General features: G+C 35.9%; 1 protein-coding gene across 1 annotated transcript in view; it reads left to right on the top strand.

Moving 5' to 3' along the window:
- LOC149842073 (aspartate--tRNA ligase, chloroplastic/mitochondrial-like) overlaps positions 1 to 24,110 on the top strand; it is a 63,909-nt gene that overhangs the window by 14,866 nt on the left and 24,933 nt on the right. The window contains exons 3-11 of the mRNA XM_089998880.1: positions 7,913 to 8,022; positions 10,249 to 10,360; positions 10,550 to 10,621; positions 12,944 to 13,035; positions 13,301 to 13,421; positions 13,551 to 13,673; positions 14,822 to 15,017; positions 15,144 to 15,331; positions 21,843 to 21,914. Coding sequence (XP_089855006.1) covers positions 7,913 to 8,022; positions 10,249 to 10,360; positions 10,550 to 10,621; positions 12,944 to 13,035; positions 13,301 to 13,421; positions 13,551 to 13,673; positions 14,822 to 15,017; positions 15,144 to 15,331; positions 21,843 to 21,914 — 1,086 coding nt within the window. The remainder of the gene's footprint in view (positions 1 to 7,912; positions 8,023 to 10,248; positions 10,361 to 10,549; positions 10,622 to 12,943; positions 13,036 to 13,300; positions 13,422 to 13,550; positions 13,674 to 14,821; positions 15,018 to 15,143; positions 15,332 to 21,842; positions 21,915 to 24,110) is intronic.

The raw sequence follows: 24,110 nt of genomic DNA, 5'->3' as shown, positions 1-24,110 counted from the left end.
GTCTCCAAGATCCTGAGCATGACTTCCATTAAATAGCTTATCAAAATAATCTTTCCATCTCTCCTTAATCTCCTCATCTTTGAGTAAAACCCTTTGCGTTTCGTCTTTGATACATCTAACCATACCCAGATCCCTCGATTTCCTATCTCTCATCTTTGCAAGCCTATAAATATTCTTCTTGCCCTCTTTGGTATCCAACTTCTCATAAACCTCCTTATATACCTTATCCCTCGCGTTTCGAACTACTTTTTTAGCTTCCTTCTTTACTATCATATACTTCTCAAAATTCTCATTATCACGACTCTTACTTAGATTTCTATAACACTCTTTTTTAACCTTAATAGCTAATTTGACATCCTCGTTCCACTATGATGTATCCTTACCTAGCGGTGCACCCCCTTTAGACTCACCCAATACCTTCTTAGCCACCTTTCTCATGCCACCCGCTATCTTATTCCACACTGATTCTGAATCCTCCTCGAGACACCAATCAACTTTCTTAACTACCTGCTCTACAAACATTCCTTGTTTAGCTCCTCTCAGTGCCCACCACTTAATTCTAGGATCTATCCTATGTCTATCCCTTTTGCGGCGTTGTCTAATTCTAAGATCTAAAGTTAAGACTCTATGTTGTGTAGCTACACTTTCTTCCGGTATAACCTTACAATCGATGCAACAACCCCCATCTCTCTTTCTAAGTAGGAAAAAATCTATCTGAGTCGTATTAACCCCACTTTTAAATGTTACTAGGTGAGACTCCCTCTTCCTAAACCAAGTGTTTGCTAAGATCATATCATAGGACAAACCAAAATCTAAAATCCTTTCTCCACTTTCGTTTCTTTCTCCTATACCATAGCCTCCATGGATACTCTCAAATTCATCCCTACTAATGCCTACATCTCTATTAAGGTCACCGTCGATGAAAAGCTTTTCTCTGTAAGATATCTCTTGTACTACTCCATCTAAATCTTTCCAAAATTGACGCTTAATGGAATCATCTAAACCTACTTGAGGTGCATAAACACTAATAATATTAATAATATCCGTACCTAATACTAATTTAATAAGTAAAATCCTATCACCCTTCCTACGGATCTCAACTATATTATCTTTAAACTCACGACTCATAACAATCCCTACTCCATTCCTATTCCTATTTATTCCTGTATACCAAATCTTATATCCCCAAGGTTCTATCACTTTTGCTTTCTCACCTACCCATTTGGTCTCTTGTAGACATAAAATATCAATCTTTCTCCTACATATAACATCTACTAACTCTACCAACTTACCAGTTAAAGACCCTATGTTACAAGTGACTAACCTCCAGTGTATAACTGTTTAGTTATACACTGCCGGTCCCAAGCCCGGATAAAGGAAGAGGGTTGCGGTAAGCCAGTGACATCCAACATAAAAACTTAGTCATACCCTATGAATATGAACCAATGTTTGCTTCTAGTGTGACATATATATAATGTTTGCTTTCGTTGTGGCTATGTCACATGGACACTTCACTTAACATGCATATCCTGCACCGACATGACACGACACGACACCCAAACACTTCACGGACATGATATGACACTTCATCAACATAGTCAAACCATTTTCAGGCACAGTCAACATTGTGTCATTAACTTTATCTATTTTCTTGTATAATCTTATTTATTTATTTCATATTCACTTGAGTTATTTTTCTTTTAAAATTTGTCATCAATTACATTACATTTCAATTTCAACTTGGTTTCATTATTTGATGTTCCTAATTGGAGTGATGTTAATTTTCAAACCTAAAAAAAAAACATATTTTTATGTCAAAAAACTACGTTCTAAGGGTTGATTCCTACCATTTTGGCCATGTTGAACACATCCATGTGGCCATATTTGGTCAAAATGTCCTCCCCATATGAATTCCTTACACACAAGGGTAGCAAATGTATCCCTATATATATGTATGTATGTGTGTGATGTATGTATGTGTGAGGAAAATATTGCCTACACTGAACTGTACTGTAAGAAACTCTTTGGTGCAAGCTTTCTATGATTAATTTGACTCCACAGGTGCGCTTGGCACTGTTCCTTTATTAAGAGTTGCATTTTTGAGTCGACCGACTTTACTTTTGGTGCAATGCTGTCACAGGGACTCGGCATAGAGGCCACCACACCCGTATCGACGCGATGCGAGTGCGGGTGCCGCACTCGGTGCGGTCAATGTGATCCTAGGTGCGGTCAACCCACACATAGGGTTATTTTTGTCCAAAATAATTACACTATTTTTTTTTTAATTATTTAAAGTTTTGTCCCATATACAAAGCTTTGAAAGTTTGAGTAGGTCAGATTCTGTATTAAATGTACTTTTGTATTAAATGGGGAGAACCGAGTAGGTCAAACTTTTGTATTAAATGTATTGATAAAAAAAATGAAAATTGCATTGGAATGAACTTTTGTATTAAATGTATATAAATCCAAATCTGATTAAGCAATACCCGATTAAAATTTTTATTGAGAGCAATACTTCTACATTTTTTATTGTTTATGGTGAAAAACATATTTTTTTATTGAGAGCTTTTTTTATGTAAAAGTTATATATATACCCTCTAGCACCCCCGCACCAAAGTTTTTTTAAAGTGCCGCACCCACACCTGCACCTATGTGACATAGTTGCAATGTGAGCTGTTAACTTTTCGAAGCTCTTAAGAAACATGCTTATGCAACACCTGACAATCTAAAACATGCTTTTGACTAAATAAACCATGTAAATCATATCCATGGGGCTTGATATGTAAAAATAGGGAAATGTGAAAAAATGAATGGTTTCTACTAGATAGTTTGGTGCGGTCGAGTGTAGCCAATATGTTCCCATCTGCGTGTTTGTGTGTGTTGGGGGTGGGGGGGGGGTGGGGAGATGTGTATGTGTGTGTGCATGCGCGTGCACACACACAGGCCGTACCATTATCATGATGGATCAATAAATGATATTAAAAGTAAATATGATACATTTATTTCAAATATCACAATTTTGAAAAGCAGTTTGGTAACATTGTGACATTTTGATAATCTTTTCACACTTGTTTTTTGCATTTTTATTTTAAATATGGTTCATATATATTTGTATATCTCCTTGCATTGTTGCTGTTGCTTTATAAATTTTCTAGGTTTGGATTTGTTGGGCTTTGAGAAAATATCACTGAAAAAACTAAAACTTGTCTCTGACAACCCTTTTGTCTTCCATTTGCAATTATCAATTTGGTTATATGGCGGTTGGAAAATTGTGGGAGGATGTTTCTTGATAAGGATGCACCCTTCCCTATGTCACATGGGTATGGGTACATGTATGAAGGGTACGACACGTCAAATCCAAAAAATGTTGGTATGGGGACACACTGATATATATATATATAGACACACACACACAAAGTAATTTCAAAGAATCAAAATCCATTATTCCAACAAGACAACAACATAAATTAATTTAAATGTGACAATTAACATTTGGTGACCAACTAAACTAGTAACATGCTAACAACTTTTATTCAAAGAATCAAAATTCAATAACAAGATACAACTAACAAATTAACAATTTAAGAAACAAGTTATAATAAGCTAATAACAATTTTAGATAAATAGATAATAGACAGTAATACCTAACAATTAGCACTTCGCAAACAAAAATATAGAAAAACATTCATAAACATAATATCAACTATCAAGTAAACAAATAACAAGCTTACAAAAAAGAAAAAAGTCAAAAATTTCAGAAAAGGCCATAAAAAAAAGTCATGGCTCGGCTGTTTCTTTGTCACCCATATCAATGGATGATGGAAGAACAGGGTTATCTAATTCAATGTTCTGACTTTTCAAGTCATGATCTCCTTTTAAATCAATTTTTTTAGCATTAACATCTTAAAACTTGGTGCTCCCTTGCAAACAAATTAAATCATTATGTATTAAATATGTAATAAACATATAAAACTTAATATACAAACTAGAAAGAAGTAAACACAAAAATTTATAATTTGGATACCTATATTCTTCTTTGCTTCGTGAAAGCAATCGAAGGTTAAAATGCAAGAACACCAAATATTTTGCTTGCTTGCTAGTAAGCTTATTTCTTTTAATGTTTTGAATTTGTACATATGCACTGAAATTTCTTTTACAACAGGAAGATGTAGCAGGTTGTGCTAGTAGCTTAAACTTAAGATGTTGAAGTAAAGGGTAGTCATATCCATATGTGACCCACCACTTAAGAGAATAATCATCACCTTTATCCATCAACCCCTCCAAACAGTCAAATAGTCCCATAGAAAACTTTGAAAACTCACTGTACACTTTTATATTTTGTTCTGTATCCCGAAAAATTCTATTAAAACAAAAAACCCTATTTCTTGCTAACTCTGAATCCTTATTTGGTGGCACTCGACCAAAACCTTCACTTGGCCACTTTTTTCCAGATTACTTTAGATTCAGTGAATGAACCATGCACTCTAGAGGGGTGTTACTCTTGCCCCATTGTGCTGTCAATATTTTGTGCACATCATAAAAAGCCGAGTCATCAAGGGTAGAATTTTTTTTTCATGCTTAAAAATTGCAGCTTGCACTTTATCAATCATGGTATCTCACATCCCATAGACCCTATGCTGCATAGCAACATTTTGATCAACAACCCTCAACATCTCCCAAATGGGCTCTGTGAACTCAAGAAAATAAGTGACATTGTCCCACCACATATCATCAACAATGCATCTCTTGACAGTTTGGGATTTTGCAACATCATTAGAACGATAGAAAACCCAATCATCATCAATGACCATTTGAAATAGTGCATTCTTCATTTTTTTAATTATTTTAAATATAATGACACATGCAAAACGAGTCTTGACAACCTTCAACAACTGCAGATCAAAATATTTATTATAAATAATAAGTGACATTTGGTGGTTTACAATAAATTTTTTAATGTTTTTAATCCTCTAGTTTCTCAATCCATGAACACGACTCGTAAGCAATAGGTTCTTTGTTCTTGCTTGTTGGATTGCATATACTCTTAAGAGCCAAATTTAAATTATGTGCCACAGAATGAGTCCAAAATATGTGAGGATGTTCAACCTCTACAACCATACCAACTGCTCTACATACTGGTGCATTGTCAGTAATGATTTGCACAACTTTGTCTTCTCCAAATTCGTTGATGCATTCCAAAACAAGTCCTTTTATATACTCTGTATCCTTATACTCCCCAGATGTGTCTATTGTTTTAAAAAACATTGTCCCATTTATTGAAGTTGCAATGAAATTTATCAAAGGGCACCTCTGTATATCCGTCAACTCATCAGACATTATGAAAACACCACTTTCAGGCCAAGAAAACTTTTTATATTTCAATAATTTATGTGCATTTGCTCTCTCCTCTACCAAGATCATTGTCCTTAACTTCTCAGAACTGGGCGGCATATACCCACTCAAAGTTAGAATTTGCCAAGGATTTAACTAGTTCCTTCCAATAAGGATTTCTAGTTATGTTGAATGGTATGGAACTTGAAAAAAAGAATCTACCCACTTTCCTATCCATTTCTTCTCTTCCATGTGCATTAAACCTGCCTTCAATTATTTTCTGGTTAGCATCTAATTTCCTTCCCTTCATAATGAGATCAGTCGCCTCTCCACTCTTATGGCTAAACAGTGGTATGTTAATACAACTCGATGCCATCATAGATTTTCTTTTGTCAGTGTTTTCTTGTTCCTTCCTCAACAGCTTAAGAGTAACATCATCAATATGAGAGCACAACCTAATACCTTGTTTTTTTTATCTTCAAGAGATGGAGTTTTACTCTTGTGCATGATCCATTAAACTCCATATTACAAAAATTACACGGAAATTGCACATTCTATCCCCCTCAAGGACATTTTCCCAACTTTGTTACGTGGGCCCATAGTGACTGATCATCAAGTACCGAACTAGAAGCACATGTTGAGCTTGTTGTCGCACTGCTGCTAGTAGCACTTATAGCTTCATTTCCTTTATCAGCCATCCTATTACACAATCAAACAATTCAAATAAAAAATGCCACATAAGAATAAATCATCAAACCATACATGACAAAATCAAGAACTAACCTATGTAAACTGAAATAATCTAAATATATACCTAAAAATAGATAATCTATATTCAGTCTGAATTTCTAATAATATATCTAATAGTTTACTATTCTTAATGGTGCTGAAAATGTCTAATTAATCTATATTCAGTCTGAAAATATCCAAATATATATGCAATAATGAATATAAACTGAAAATATAAATTGAATACAAAATGAAAATATAAACTAAATATATGTAAATTATAAACTGAAAAACACCCTAAAAAAAACTGAAAACACCCTATATCAATTGCCGAGAGATGCCCCTACCTCTTCGCTGACCATCGGAGGTTACTGCAGTGCCATGAGGTGAGCTCCTTCAGTCGTCGAGAGAGAGAGAGAGAGAGAGAGAGAGAGAGAGAGAGAGAGAGAGAGAGAGAGAGAGAGAGAGAGAGAGAGAAATGGGGGAAACGAAAGAGAGGGAGACAAAGAGGGAAATCGAGAAAGGGAGAGAGATGAGCGAGAGGTGAATTTAGAGAAAGAGCGAGAGATGAGCGAGAGGTGAATTTAGAGAAAGAGCAAGAGAGGGAGAAGTTGAGAGCAAAGGGAGAGACAAAGAGGCGAATCAAGAGCGAGCTCAGGGAGAGAGAGGGTTTAGGGCTTCAAATCAGGAGAGAAAAGAGAGAAAGGGAAGGGGATATCGGGTGGGGCGGTACCAAAATGGCACCATCCCTTAGCGAATCAAGAGCGAGATCAGGGAGAGAGAGGGTCTAGGGCTTCAAATCAGGAGAGAAAAGAGAGAGGTAGGGAGGGAGGGGGTATATCGGGTGGGGCGGTACCAAAATGGCCCCGGCCCTTTGACCTTGGTCAAACCAAGGTTTTAACATGAAAATGGTCGGGTCTGCATCATACCCGCACTGCGCCTGGTAACCGCCTCCATGTCGACACAGGTACGGTGGGTCTGGCAATGTGTCTCTGTTACTTAAACCTTTGTGATTTCAACTCTATTGTATTGATATAGGCTATGTAGTCAAAACCGGCAGCTAGGCACCGTCTAGGCGCCTACTCACCCTATGCATGGGGTCAGCACCTAGTCCAGGGCAGTTATGCGTCTTGGACTTAAAAGGTCCCAATTAGTCCGACCAGTCCTCACCTAGGCCCAAACTTTTTTTTACCACATCTATGTATATATATATAGAAACTATATCTTTTTATATGTATATCTACTTTTCTTCAGATATATAAATTTATATTCTGTTTTTTCATATATATATATATATGTGTATGTGTGTGTGTGTGTAGATTCTATTAAGTCTTATACAAATATATATTATTGTAAATTCTGCATTTTCTTAATTTTTTTTTAGCTTTCAACTAGGCCAACTAGTCCCGCCTAGGTACCAACTAGCCTTTTTGACTGTGTAGAATATTTTATATATATAGGGCAATACTAGGTTAAAGAAATAAAATCTGAAAAATGAGGCAGTTCAAAACTGAGATGCAGGTAACTAGTCTATAGACATGTTCTAGGTTCCTAAAGCTAGGTAAAAGATGCTAGTTTGGGTTTAGTGTCAAGCAAATGAGGGCCTCGATGCTTTCAACTACATGGTTCTTGTATTTTATAAGGCAATTGGAATTGTAAGTGTATTTGGATATTATGGCCTTTTCTGGACATCTTATGTTTGAGTGTGTGCATTTTTATCCATTCAATGTTGTTCTATTGAAGTTTTAAGTGCTTAATTAATATTTTTCAGTATGTCATTTATTCTGAATCTTTCATTTTGTTTAATAAATATTGTAGCATTCTGCTGCTGAGTTTTCCATCACCCTGTTAGGTTACTGCAGAACATGTCCAAATACTGAATTCTGTGAAATCTGCTTTACCTTTTCTGGTCACTACTGCTGATGATGCAAAGGAGTTTGTAACAGAAGAGATTCGCCTAAGGTAAAGGGTATATACCTCAAACTTCTAATTTTTCATATTCTGCATGGCATGCATGCTTTCTTGAAAACATGTTTATTTTCTTTATGATTTAGTTTTATTTGTGTGACAAAGTTTTAAGCATACTCTCCACATGTTGAAAATATTTGATGACATAGATCCCATCTTTTTTTTTTCTGAGGGAAAGTAGATAATAAAATCTTAATGGCATAGTTTTCTTTACAATCAAGAGAAAAGGATAAGATGGCAATTATTTATGTTAGGGAAATTTTCAAAATCCCCCCCAAACTTTGGGTCTAAATTCATATGCAAAAATGAACGCCAAACTTTTTGATGGTTTCAGTTTCACACCAAAGTTTTGACACTGTTAAACAAGCATTCCTGTTCATAGACTCCCGTTAGTTTAACCCTGGTTTAGTACTAACTCATGATTCAAATTGACAAGGCAGAGAGAGGAGAGGGAGGGAGGGCTCAGGTATCATTTGCTTAACCAAAACAAATACTTAGTTGGGAAATTGAAAGCAAATACTTTGGTGGGAAATAGAAAACTCCTGAAAGTTTGGTGTGCATATGAATTAGACTCAAACTTTTGTCGGGTAGTTGAAAAAAGGTTCCCTTTATGTTACTGTTACGGGAAAAGAGCAGTAAATCTGACTTCCTATTGTATATTTTCACTCTTGAGAGCTCCCTCTCTTTCAATAAAGAGGCATTTATATTTTGTGTTGTGTTGTCCCTTGTGGACTTGGATATTATCTCTTTTGTGTGTCCATTAGTGGACATTGTAAGTGCTTATAGCACTCCTTGTATTTCCGCATATCTCATTACGGGCACCTGGTTGGCCGAATCCCTGTTACTTAGTCACATCTGTATGGTTAGATTCAAGAAAAAATAACAAAAAATCCATGGAAATCGCGGTTCACACTTTAGTTCTCATATTCTATTGACTATATATATGTGTGTGTGCCTGTGTGTACAATTATATATATGTATATTCTGGTTATGTATATTATTATATTTTGTGAAAGCTGGTGTAATTTTGTACTTGTGTGATGAAAACATCTTATTAGTAAAAGAATTAAACATATTTTTTTGTATATTTTTTTATACTTTTTTATATTCTAATTGGGGTACCGACTAGTCCTCCTAGTCCCACCTAGTTCTCGACTAGTCTTTTTAGGGGTCTACCGACTAGGCACCACCTAGCGCTTTTGACTACATAGGTTGGTGTCATTGTCCCAAGTATCCAAGTGTTAGACACCGACATGTTGGCCCTCCAGAAGCGTTCAGGTAAGATAGTCTGTAATTTTTAATATTTAAAAAATGTGTCCATGTGACATAAATGTTTAGGAGACTATTGGTTTGCACTTGTCTTTTTAGCATGATGTTTGTAATTCCATTCTCATGTCCTGGTATTGTTTCTCACTAAGATTAGATTGGGTTCTTCTGATGGATGGTATTGTCTATTTGGTTCTAACCATAGTAATTGATATCACCAATATTTTGAAAGTATCACAATAATATCCGTATTTCAAGGTCAGCCAATATTTTTTCCGAGATTCTCAAAATATCACAATGATTTTCAAAAACATCTTTTTTATATGTTTTAAATATCTTTTTTTCTTTTATATTTTAAAATCTTTTTTAATTGTTTCTTTATATTTTTGCAAGAAAAATACTATAAAACCTATTATTTCATTTATTTTTAATTATTCATTATATTTAAAAATTTGAAAACTTCCAATATTTTCCCGAGATTTTTCAGAGTAAAACAACTGTTTGAAAAAAACTCCCGAGAAATTGCTGGAAATGATGTGCTTTGTTTTATGTTAATGCTACACAAAGCTATCATGGACTTTAAATTTCTTGATCTGGGGCATATTTAAATATTAAATGGATCATAAACATCATACTATATGACTATAATTGGTCTCTGTTTTTGAAGATGGATGGAATTATTTATTTTTACAAAATATGTGGGTAAGCTCTAGTATAATATATTAAATTTCATCCATATTAGTTCAATTGTATCATCTATTATTCTTGAAGTATGTAGTGTGGGGCATATGCAATAGCATATACGTTTCAACTATGTTAAAGTGCTCGGACTCCATCAATTTCCATTTTCATCATGGTTTTTACCATTCTTTTGGAAAGTTGCAATATTGCTTCAATCAAAGCAATGGTATTTTTACTAATTAATTATGCATTTTGTAATAATGAAAATGCTAGATACCGTTGTCTTGATCTACGTCGACAACAGATGTACTCGAACCTCATACTGCGTCACAATGTGGTCAAGGTCATCAGTCGATACCTGGAGGATGTACATAATTTTGTGAAGGTAGACATCTGTTGGAAATTTGAGCAGCAAATCTGTTACTAAGCATCAAACAGAAGGATCCAAGTTTTGCATCATTCAAGCTTGGTCTTCTGCTTCTTTTGTTCAACATTTAGGTGATTATTATTTAGCAATTCCAGTCTAATATCTGCAGCATTTTCTTCTTCCTCATATTCACCATCTATATGGTAGGTAGAGACCCCAATATTGTGCCGATCTACACCTGAAGGTGCTAGGGATTACCTTGTACCAGCACGAGTTCAGGTATTGTTATCGCTTTCGCCTGCGTGTATTGTTCACTTTACTTGACTGTACATAAAAGTTAGCTGTTCTTCCCATCCATGGATGCTACTAAGCCTTTTTAGTGTTGTTATGTTATTATTTACCCGATCTGAGTGAGACTATCTTTTTGTTAGGTCTGTACACTGCTCGTGAAACTGCAATGATAGAAATTCTTTTCAAGATACCAAAACATACAGATCTTTGCCAATGCAATGTTTGCTAACCTCCAAAGAAACATGAATGATGTGCCTTTCAAAGGTCCATGTCACCCCCTCCCAACTGATTAGTAAATGAATAGTTAGAGGAGGTTTAGGTAGGGCTGAAAACCAGTGAGGTATCTGTTGGTTAATTGTTGCATGTGCATTCTGTGCGAGCCATTTAAGGCAGATAATTGTGGTTCTTCTTGATTTAGTAAATTTATATAATGGATGAATGGTTAAATATATGATAGCCTGATAGGTATGATGATTACTTCTGTTCTCGTACATTCTGTCACACCATAGGTTGGACCTTGTTAATTGGTATTTGGATCTTCGTTTTTAAGTGGAAGAGATTCTCTTCATGTGCATATTTTATGTTTGTATACATAGCAGCAGATCTTTGTTAGTCATATACAAGATAGAACTTTTACTGAATTAGATGTACAATTCTACACATTATGTTGGGTCCTTTTCCCTTTGAACTCTTTATAATTTGAAAAAAAATTCAGAACTCACTTGGAGTGTAGAAATCTTTGTAGGATTGAAGTGCAAGTAGGCTGCAAGCTGTTTTTCTTATAATCACAGCATTGAAAGCAAAAGGTGTTTTTTATATGCTATATCATACAAAAAAAAGAAAGAAAAAGTGGGAATCATGGTGGCAGCAGTTTTAGGCACTATGACAATGAGTTTTTTAGCAATGAGTTACAAAGACGACTTTTATTGGGTTATTAGTTATTGATTTGTTCTACCATATTGGTTGTTGACAGAGTGCCATTTCTGGTTTTAGCTTCAATGATATTCTTCTCTGGTTCGTGCTTGTGCTTCTTTTCAAGAATTCTGATGAGCAAACTACTGGTACATTAGCAGGGTCTTTTAGAAACTATATGCATCATATACTGCAAGATCTTTTGTTCAAAGTTTTTTTCGTCATTTTGGTGGACTCAAGATTTCCTATATTCATCCGCATCCTTTATTCACCTTGCCATAAAATACAGAAAATGGTTTGGTGATTACCATGCACATCTTTAAATCAATCCACTCAATGCTATGCTGATGGGAATGATAAATATCGTGTTGTCGAGCTTTTCTTGGGTAGTTGTTTTGTTTATTATTGCTGTCAATGGCATCTTTGTATACCTGGCTATCCATTGGTGGCTTGACTGTTATGCTATGTCACATGGGTGTGGGTACGGGTACGGGTACGGGTGCGGAGCAATTTAAAAAATTTTGGACACGGGGACACGGCTATATATATATATATATAAGATTGTAAATTTTAAAGCAAAAATAAAAAAGTAATTCTATTGAAGTAACAACACAAACTTACCAAAATAAATGGACAAAAGTAAACTCGGTCAAAGTTGACCGAGTCCAAAATGTGGACGGACTCGGCCCGGTGCGTTGACCGTGTTCACCCCGTGTCCGAAGCCGCACCCGTGTCCCCACCCGTGTCGGGTACGGGCGACGCGGGTGCGTCGACCTTTTAGCCGAGTCCGTGCGACTTAGTTGTTATGTCATAGCTGGTCTATTATTGTGTAACTACAACTTTTTTTTTTAAATTTTGTCTGTGCCTAAGATTTTTTTGCAGAATGTCAGTGGAATGACATCAAATGCTTATGTGCTATGTCACACGGACTCTTCTAACAGGGCACCACACCCGCGTTGCACCCGCACCCAGGCGGGTGTGACACTTGAACACAGCTTCCTTTGTGTTAGGTGAAGTCCACCACACTGAGGTCCATTTCTATCCAAAAATAGATTCAGTTAACCCTAATCAAGTCCATTTTTATCTATATTATATATATAAATACATAAATGCACACACATACACATATTGTTAACTTAAATCTGTTAAAATTATATATATATATATATATATATATATATATATATATATATATATATATATATATATATATATATATATATCCTCCCCGCACCCAAGTTTTTTTAAAGCGCCGCACCCGCACCTATGTGACATAGCTTGTGTGCTTTTCTCATCCCTCCTTTCCCCGATGAGGAAGTGTTTTTTTTTCTTTTTTTCTTTTGGCAACATTTATGGGTTTATCAAATCTCTGATCATATGTGATTACGGTTGTTGAAGCCAGGAACTTTTTATGCTTTACCTCAAAGTCCACAGTTGTTCAAGCAAATGCTGATGGTAGCTGGGTTTGACAAGTACTATCAAATCGCAAGGTCAGTGTTTCTTTTGGTGGTTGTTTTTACTATATAATACTTTCTCCAATCTTGTGGCTCAATATTGTTCTCTTTTTCTAAATTAGACATTCTTGCATCTTTTGATGGGAATTAACTGTTTGTGCCAGCCTGGTTTAGTTATTATAAATTTAAAACATTAAACCATTATGGAAATATTTATATGGGTCTCTAACATTTATTGTCAACTGGTATCTTGTTAATTTGCCACGATCTATTGGATACTTAGACCATTTTTTATTTTAAGGTGTTTCCGTGATGAGGACCTGAGAGCAGACAGACAGCCTGAGTTCACACAACTGGATATGGAATTAGCTTTCTGTCCTTTGGAAGAAATGCTCAGACTTAATGAAGATTTAATGAGACATGTTTGTTATACTTAATTATGTTTCACTTATTTTTTTTTGGAGATTTGATGTATCCTAGAGAACAGCTCAGCTGATGCACCTCACGTTTTCTTTCTTGTGATGATGAAATTGCAAATATGGTGATTTCAGGTATTTTCAGTAATAAAAGGGATTGAACTTCCAAATCCGTTTCCTAGGATTACCTATGCAGAAGCCATGAGCCGATATGGCTCAGACCGACCAGACCTTCGATTTCCTATGGAGCTTAAAGATGTAAGTTATCCTTGCAAAATGACTCATATTACCTATAAGGGCTCACACCTCAATAGGTTTTGCAATATACTATTGCATTCAAGATTGTTCAGTTATTGTATGTTATGTTTTTGGAATATTTTGTCTTTGAAACTTACAGTGTCTAATGCATGTTCCAAATCAAACTTAAGCTGTATTCTGTCTGATTACTGCAATGCAATAGTAAAACAAGTTTAGTTCTTGCACAATGAGTTCGAGATGGCTAGTTAAAATTTAGACTACTGCTAGGTTAAATGTGAGCAGTAAGGAACTACCCTCACACAAATCATGTGAAGAAGAAACATGAACTAGCAATAAGTTCCACACCTGCGGAGGTAATGCCGTATTTCACTAGGTCCTTTCTTGGCCATTTACCCATTCTTGGACGTTCCAGTGCATTTCTCTGATTAATATGGAAGTTTAGTCCAGTAATGAAATCCAAGAATCTCAATATGTGATATTTGCCGAATGGACTAGCATCCTCTGCATAACGATAAGGGACCTTCTGGAGACTGTCCCTCCTAGACAAGCACGATGAGCTGTAAAACCAGTAGCACTTGACTTCCTTGATGTACAGGAGGACAATTATTAACCGCCCTCCTGAGCAAGCCCTTCCTAATTGTTCCTTGAATCTATGTTCACCTGGCAATGGACAATGACCCTCCACCATCCGTAGTTTTCACCTCATTGTTGCTCAAGCATTGATTGACCATTTGTTTGCATGTTCTATCCAGTGTTCCAACAATTAACAGTGTGTATTGTGTAACTGCAGGATAATTGCTAATGTGGCTGCTTTGATACCCTGCCATGGTCTGTTTCATATATATGTATATATATATATATATATATATATATATAGAGAGAGAGAGAGAGAGAGAGAGAGAGAGAGAGAGAGAGAGTTGATTCATTCATCATGAATATAATACTTGTAATATTATGAAATAAAAAGCAACAGCTCCCTTGGTCATCTGTAAGACAAACACTCATATTCAGTATAGATGTTCCTGAAATTTTTGGACAATTAAAAACTATTGTCATTTATTTCCAGATGTCATGGTAAATATTCATTTTCTTTAAATTTTTTACCAGTATATAAAAGCAATATTAACTTTTTCTCTTCCAATATGCAGGTCTCTGAAGTTTTTGAGGGCTCATCTTTCAAAGTCTTTTCAGATACTTTGGCTAATGGTGGTGTCATCAAAGCACTATGTGTTCCTTCAGGTGCAAATAAATATTCAAATACAAGCCTTAAAAGAGGTGATGTTTATAGCGAAGCAATTAAATCTGGGTCCAAAGGCTTGCCTTTTCTCAAGATATTGGATGATGGTAAGGGAAGAGTGCTCTTCCTCATCCCATGGTTTCTTTTCTCTTTCTCTTTTTCTTTTCTACTTTTGAATTTCCAGAAAATGTGCATTAACTTATGTTAGAATCTGTATTTGCTAATTGAACCAGGAAATCTTGAAGGGATTCCAGCTCTGGTTTCAAGTCTAGAATCTATAAATAAGGAGAAGTTGATAAAATTGTGCTCAGCAACACCTGGAGATCTTATTTTGTTTGCACTCGGCGATCATGCATCTGTCAATAAAACTCTTGATCGACTTCGGGTATTTACTGCCCATCAATTAGGGATGGTGGACCATGTAAGTTATTAGGGCTATGTTCCTTCCCCCTTTGTATTAGTTCTTGTACGATGTGCATGCTTGCATTAATTTGTGCCGCTGAAAGTTTTGGAAAGGATAGGAAACTCCTTATGTCTTGATATCAATTCTTCGTGTGAGTTCATTTATTTCAATTCTTGACTTACCTCAAAGCTTTTACAAGCAGATGCCTTCGGTTCTGTTTACTCTGGATAAGTCGAGAGTATTCTTTGTCGTCACTGTCTTGGTTTTTTTCTGCAGTAAGGAAACACTTTGTTTTGATATGGTTGGCATGTTTGGTTTCACTTGCATTTTGAAAAAGTGCAACTCTGATTCATGAAAGACCATTCTTAGAAAATAAAGGAAAGCCACTTGTACCCTTTGAAAACAGTAGAATGAGATAGGTACCCCTTGCATCTTGAAAATAGTTCTATGCTCCTAATCATTTTTTCATTATCTAACTTGAAACTATTTAAATTATAAAGTTATTCTTAAAGCCACTATATTCTATCAAATAGTTCCACTTAGTGTTGTGAAAAGTGTTGAGGCGAGGCGTAAGCCTCGAGGCGCAAAGCGTAAGCCTCAACTATTTTTTTTTAACTTAAAAAAAACTATAAAAATTATCTAAAATTATAAATAAATAAGAAATGCTTTATTGATGAAGCACCAACCAACACGAAATAAAAAATCTCAAATAAATACTGAAAAAATATGAGATTAACATGTAAAAGTAACATTAATGCAACAACTTGATCTATGTAAGTATCTAAGAAATAAAATATGAGCATTCATTCAATAAAAAACTAACATTAACAACAAAATGCATATTAGCACTAACAACATCATGTCATAATTAGAAAATGTATATTAACATTAACAACCAAATGTTAATGTATTTGTCCAGGACTCTTCAAAATGAGTGTTAACATTCACAATTACAACTGAAAGACCCCAAAAACATATAAATGGCCAATAGCTCTATGATATGAATTAGGGCCTAGGCTCTTGTTGTGTCTCGTCATCATCAATATTTAAGTCTTCAATATCATCATCTGAAGAATCCATATAAATAGATTCTTCTTCATCTTCATTCTCTGACTCTTCATCATCTACACTTTCTTCATCCACGTCCTCAATTACTTCTTTTGTTTTTCTTTTTCCTTCAATAAAAAATCATGTATTAAATATTTATGTTATATAATTAAAAAAATACATTTATATTCATAGCTAGGTAAAAGGAATATAACTTTACTTCGATCTCTTAAAGACATGTCTTGCCTATAACCACTTTGTGAAACATGAGGTGAAGTGACTTTTTCAATAGACACATGCTCAATGACATTTATGTTGAAGTTCAGATCCAACCATGAATCCTCCAACCAATTGGGATCACTTGGCAACACTGGATCTTCATTCTCCACAATCCACTCATCGTCTGAGTTTATATGATCTAGACATATAGGGTCTTTGGTAGCCCTCCTCTTCGTATTTCTCTCTCTTAATTTCATATTGTACATTACAAAAACCAATGCATTCATCTTCTCTTGTTCAAGTCTATTCATTTGTTTTGTATGCACCTATAATTTCAAATCATTGATAATCAAATATAAGATAATTAAACTTATAAAAATGTATTTCAAAAATAAAACACAAAGTCACAAACCAATAAGAAAGTACTTCAATTTTTCTCATAGCCCGATGCACTGCATGTCAAACTTAGAATTCGAATTACAAAATTCATCAACTCAGGATTTTCGTGCCCAAATGAACTCCACCAATCAGTTTGCATTCAGATAACAACATAATTGCAAACTTACCAGGACTTTTTAATTTTCTTGTTGTAACAACTATGTCTCTGCCAAACAACCCATTTGCCTTTTTAAATGCATCAATTTGTGTTGTAATTTTCAATCGAATATTTGCATCAAAAACTAATTTTTCAACACAATCATAAAAGCCACTCATAACTTCTCCATCAGGGTTGAAGTTGTCAACATAATGAAAATGTGGATTTAAATAATAGGCAGCTGCATGCAAAGACTTATGAAGTTGCAAGTCCCATCGTCTATCAATGATATCCCAAATAGGTTTATATTTTCTTTCGACATTGTTAAGGTTTAAAGCAATTTCCTCCTTTGCTCTATCCATTGCCTCATACAAAAATCTCATAGCAGGTTCGTCTGTATCAACGAGTCGCAACACTTTCACGAGAGGTAGTGTAGCTTCAATTGCATATGATATGGTAGCCCAAAACTTATGATCATTAAGAACAATATAAGAAATGTTCTTAGCATCAGATTTCTTATAGTAATTAGATGATCTAAAATTTGAAGATAAGAACATCGACTTTAACTCTTTCTTATAACATCCAATACTATAAAGTATAAGATATGTTGTGGCAAAACGAGTGATGGATGAACGCATAAGTTCTTTCTTCTTTGTGAATTTTCTCATTAAATTTAATACCCATGCATGACTATAAATGTATCTTGTAATTTTTTTTGCCTTTCCCACTGTATCTTTAAAAATTGATATCTGTACAATATTTTCTAACATAAGATCCAAGCAGTGCGCTGCACATGGTGTCCAAAAACATGTTTTTCCTGCTGTTAATATATTCTCAGCTGCCACATAATTTGGTGCATTATCTGCAATGAATTGCACCACATTACTTTCACTAACTTCTTTAACAACTTCTTCAAACAACTTACACATATTTGCACCAGTTTTTTCCATGTCGCTGATATCAACAGACTTAAAAAATACTATCCCAGATGAGTTGTTCACAAGAAAATTAAGTTTCTTCTTTTTCCATCTGTCCAACCATCTGCCATAATGCTGCAACCAACCTTTGGCCATTCTTTTTTGAACTCTTTTAAAATTTCATGAGTACAATCTACCTCGTCCTTCAAAATCCACGTTCTGATCTCGTGATAAGAATGCGGTTTGAACCCTCGCCCATAATTTGCAATAGCTTCTACCATTGCACCAAAATATAGACTGTTGCAAAGATTAAATGATAAGGCATTGACATAAAAAATCTACCAATGGCACGACATACATTTTTTCTTTCATCCCTTTTGAAAGCAGTGTTTATTGTGGTTTGTCATGCTTCTTTGTTCACAAAAAGGTCCATAGGACCACCTGTACTTGTTTTTGCATCACTACATGATCCACTAGTTTCTTTATTCACATTATTGTCTATTGATGATCTAAAATAAATACTTCTCCCGATATCCAACTTGTTTTGTTCTAACTCTTCTTTCTTTTGCTTCTGATCCTTTAGATGATTCTGAAAAAATCTTTTCACATCAAGTGGAACCGCTTCGCACATGCTTACATGTACTTGTTTTTGCATCACTACATGATCCACTAGTTTCTTTATTCACATTATTGCCTATTGATGATCCAAAATAAACACTTCTCCCGATATCCAACTTTTGTTCTAACTTTTCTTTCTTTTGCTTCTGATCCTTTAGATGATTCTGAAAAAATCTTTTCATATCAGGTGGAACCGCTTCGCACATGCTTACACCATGTTTTGTACCAGCTAAGTGATGTTTTAGCCTATAGATGCCTCTTGTAGTCTCTTTATGATAGTAATTGCAAATTACATGTTCTACGAGTTTGAGATCTTTAGTAGGATTTAGAACTTTAACTCCATGATCCCATCCTACATCTTTTGCCATTGTTCAACTGCAAAAATACATATAACAAAATATATATTAACAACATGCATTCTGCTGACCACATTACATGAAAACAAATGCAAAAGGGAACCACAACTAAAAAGACCAAATAAGCCTGTCCATGATTTGACACAATCATTTTATTTAATTATGGTTGCTCCATTACAATCCTGGTGTATAAGCTATATAGGAATCCTAGAAAAAAACATAATTGAGCAACAAGAGCTACACTGCTCATGTGTGCCAATGTAATAGAAACAAAACAATGACGGCATACATAACTCTTCTGTAATGTAACAGACTAATATACAAGATGCTAACTGAAGGCATAGTAGTTAGGAAGTTGCAAATCTATCAAAATATAATGTGAGTTAAAAGGTCCTTTAAGTAATTTGTCCATCTTAACCAGGCTTGGTCCGTTGCAGGTTTTGTAAACCAAACCCATGATTGTGATCTCTTTAGTTCTTTTAGTTGAAAATACATACCACATTCAAAACTTATCATGTTTAGTCAGATTATCAACATACTGTATTACACTAAAACTTCAACATAAGTATTAATGTACTGCAGTTTTTTTAACTAGTCTCACTAGTATTAATGTATCTAAAAACGATAATTAATAAATTAACAACTAAATTCTAATCTAAATACAGAAAATAAAATTTCTGAGATTGAAAATAAACTTAACAAGAAAATGTAACAAGAAAATGATGGCAAATGCAAGCAAAACAATAAGACACCTGATGTAGAGAACTATTAGTAGTGATGCAAACACAAATTAGCAGCTAAAAGTAAAGATACAAGTTCAGCAATCCGCAGAAATGTATTACAATCCTAATTGATTCAAACATTTGCATGAATTTTTTCACAGAACAAAGCAACGTAAAGTAGAGAAAGATATTACATACGAAAAAGATAAAAAAGGAGAAACAGAACAAAACGGTTAATGAACCAGCACCATAATCAAGTAAATTACAAAAATCGTCAACGCACAAAGCACAATCAACAGAACTAAAGCAGAACCAGCTCCAACCCCCCTGTCGACAAGGAAAATTGGCAGGGGGTTGGAGCCCCCTGCCAGCAAAGCAAGAAGGGCAGGGGGTGCAGAGCCCCCTGCCTGACGACAAGGTGAGCGACAGGGGGCAGCGCCCCCCTACCGAAAAAGAAGGAGACAGGGGGCTTCGCCCCCCTGTCGATCGACCAAGAGAGAAAAGCAGAGGGGGGGAACCCCCTGCCCACAAAAGGTGACGACAGGGGGCACCGCCCCCCTGTCGGTCGACCCCAAAAGAAAGGCAGGGGGTAACCCCCTGTCGACGAGAGGCGACGACAGGGGGCGGAGCCTCCTACCGAAAAAGAAAGAGACAGGGGGCTTCGCCCCCCTGTCGATCGACCAAGAGAGAAAAGCAGAGGGGGGGAACCCCTTGCCCACGAAAGGCGACGACAGGGGCTCTGCCCCCCGATCGACCAAGAGAGAAAAGCAGAGGGGGGGAACCCCCTGCCCACGAATGGCGACGACAGGGGCTCCGCCCCCCTGTCGGTCGACCAAGAGAGAAAAGCAGAGGTGGGGGGGGGGGAACCCCTGCCGACGAGAGGCGACGACAGGGGGCTCTGCCCCCCTGTCGGTTGACCCCTCAGAGAGAAGAAGAAGCAAAGAAGAGGGTTTACCTGTCACTGGAAAACTCAGAGGAAAGGCGGCATCGGGGATGTCGGTCGAGGTCGTCGGAACGGACGGCAGTGGCGGTGAGTTGTTGGCGCCCTCGCAACAGAGAAAAGAAGACGGTGGTGGCCGGCGGGTCGTCGACGCCTTCTCAGCAGAGGAAAGAAGAAGGTGGAAGAGGTGATGACCGGCGACAGCGGTCGCGGGGGATGAGAGGGGACAAAGTGGAGAGAGAAGGGGCGAGGGCTTTTGCCCCTCGCCCGAGGCGCCTGTGTCTTTTTTAAAGACACAGGTTCTCGATCCTTCGAGAATGTGGGCCCGGGTCCGGATCGAACTCGGGTCTAGGCCATCTGATTTTTTAATGTGCGCCTCGCCTCAAGCCGTACACCTCAAGGCGCATGAGGTGTACACTTTTATGGTTTTGTGCTTTTTGAGTGCGCCTCAAGGCAAAAAGGCCCTCGCCTCGAGGCGAGGCACGCTTTTTGCGCCAAACTACGTGATATCAGTTGTACCTTGCAATATGACAACTATGCTGGTTTTTATGGATGGCATTTTTAATGTGCTCTAGCTAAACAGAAAAGCTGACATATGAACGCTCCATTCCGAAAATTAAAAGGAAATAGTTAAGGGAAGTCATGAGAACCTGATGTTCATGAACATGTATTTTGCTTCGCCCTTTCAGAACAATAGTTTGTGGTTCTTTGTAACATTTTCACCTGTGAGCAGTATGCTGCATAGGTGTTTCTTTTCTCCCTTGCATTCTTTATTTAAATGGCTTTTGCTTTACTGACTAAACTTTTATTTTTTGTGTTCTTCAAAACTGGCTCACAACTTAACAGGATACAATCATATAATTATGCTATCTAATATGCTGTTGAAAAATGCAATATTAGAAACGCTGGAGTAAGCCAATTTATGGATCCATGTTGAATTTGGAAGATTAAATTTGTGAAATAATGTGAATATCCATTAATTTTTTTGCAGTTCAGATTTTAGGATATGTGGTTTGGGTTTTGTGCTATCACAATAGAAATTGTGGGTTCTTAATGCTCAAAAACCAGAAATATACAGATATTTAGGTTTGTTTTGAACAATCGGAATTTGAATTCTGTTTATACTCTTATACTATAGCATATGTTTAGGCATAATCATTCTTTTCTGTTATCAGTCAGTGCATTCCATTCTGTGGGTGACGGACTTTCCAATGTTTGAGTGGAACAGTTGTGAGCAAAGATTTGAGGTGGGTTACATTTATTTTATGCTCAGATTTTTTCTGGTCATTTTATGCCACAAATGTTTATACTTGTTAGTTACTCTCTTTGCTGGTAGATTAGAAAGATATTACATTGCTTATTGTGTGGGATAATAGATGATGATATAGGTTGTAACTTAGTCATGTTTGTGTTTTTCTTCGATAAAGAAATGCTCCTACTTACCGGCCAATGAGCCACATACAAACAATTTCATTTTCAGTTTGCCTGCTTATGTGCACAAAATACCTGGTCTTGTACCCATGGCTCTTCTGATTATTCTATCTCTAGAATTTTTGAACATATTAATAACTGTGTTTTCTGGATGATACATTTTAGAAGAATTTTCTTTTTGAGAGTGAAGAAAATATCATCAAATACTCATGACAGGGAATATGGATTGTAACTTGTAAGAGGTCAACCCTGGTAGAAAACTGAACCATGTATGATGCAAGACAAACAGTATTAGCACAAAATCAACCATTCCTATAACTAACCTAGTCTTGCTAAAAAATAGGCCATTGGTTTGTAGCATTTGGTTTAATCAAAATTTTAAGATCATCTTAACTCTTCTCTCAACATTTTGAATGCTCCCATGTAAGCCAAGGGCATCACTTGGAATCCAATTAATATATATATATATATATATATATATATATATATATATATATATATATATATATATATATATATATATATATATATATTCCACCACCATCTTTCCCCTTTACTTCTAACCCACATGTTTAAAAATTAAGACACATGAAATCTCTGAAGAAGCTCTCTAGGCCAGACTTGGTGTCAAAGTGAGGACAAAGCCAAATTAAGAGAAATCTCAGCCTTAACATCAGGCCAGAAGATTGAAACCCCTCTATAAAAAGTTGAGCTGTAGGAATGCATTCATCGACCTAATCCATACCAAAATGCTTCCCTAGGATTCAGACATGCGTGCCAAATTTCACTATTTGGAAAAGGTTGCATTGAATGATCCAGCTAAAGTACATGATTGGAGTCTGTTGGAAAAATACTTATTTCCATATAAGTCCACAACATGTTATCTTCCTCTTCCCTCTCAAAAAAAAAAGAGAGGATGATAGCATGTTTTTTTTTCTGAGAGGGAAGAGATATTCTATCTTCCTCTTCCTTTTTCTTTTAAAAAAAAACATGCTATCTTCCTCTTTGTTATGGAAAACACCATGGATACACTTCTTCAGTTCCAACCATTCAGCTGTTTCCTCATTCATTAGGTCCTGACTAGAAGGAGAAGCAAGGCAGGCCCTCATTTTTTTTTTCGTAATGTATGGGATGCAAACATGAGTTACAACCAAGTTGTGTCTGCAATATGTTTGATAAAAATGGGTTTCTACCTTTGGTTGATGCAATCACAGATGGACAAATCTGATTCTGCATGCATGCTTGTGCTCACAAAGAAAACAAAGAGTTGGATGATGAGAATTGTTAAGATGGATGTATTCTTTTATATATCCATATATATATATATATATTATATCTTAGTCAACCTAGGTTGACTATTTCTAGCCATTGGAGGCTAGTCCAACAGCTAGCGGCTAGATTTTTAGCCGTTGGACTCCCTCCAACAGCTAGAAGGGGATCCTTCCTTCTCCCTTTTCTCTCCTCTTCCCTCTATAAATAGGTGGGTGTGTGCATAAGTGAGACTTGAGAGAGTGATGGGTAGTTTTAGGATTATTTGTGTGATTTGAGTGTAGTATAGTGGAGATTCTTTGTAATTTTTATTTCTTTTGTATTATTTGAATTTCATCCTTAATGAAATTGTGTATTTTTAAGTCTTGTTTTCTATAGGCACTTTTATTGTGAATGTGTGTTTAACTACATTGTATTCTTAGTCTATGAGACACATTTTAGAGTGCATTGGGATATGTGTCATTTTGTGACATGGTATCAGAGCAAGGCATCGGGGTCTTCGAAAAGATTCGTATTAACTCATTTTGGAGTGCATTGATATTTTATATCATGCTTATTGAAGAATGCTATATGAGAAAAAAAATCTCTTGTTTTATGTGATAATATATGTGTGGATCTTTATGGCTCTTTGGGAGTATTTTATCAAAAACATCTATATTGTTTTTATGAAGATTGTATGTAGCCCTTAGTTTAGTTTTTGTATGTATGTGATGTGCTTAGTGCACTTGTTTCTCCTCGTTTGT

Source organism: Nuphar pumila, chromosome 3 (assembly GCF_984573655.1).
Source record: "Nuphar pumila chromosome 3, dmNupPumi1.hap1.1, whole genome shotgun sequence".
Classification (NCBI taxonomy): domain Eukaryota; kingdom Viridiplantae; phylum Streptophyta; class Magnoliopsida; order Nymphaeales; family Nymphaeaceae; genus Nuphar; species Nuphar pumila.
The sequence above is the reverse complement of the archived record's forward strand: the minus strand, read 5'-3'. Positions and strand labels throughout refer to the sequence as shown.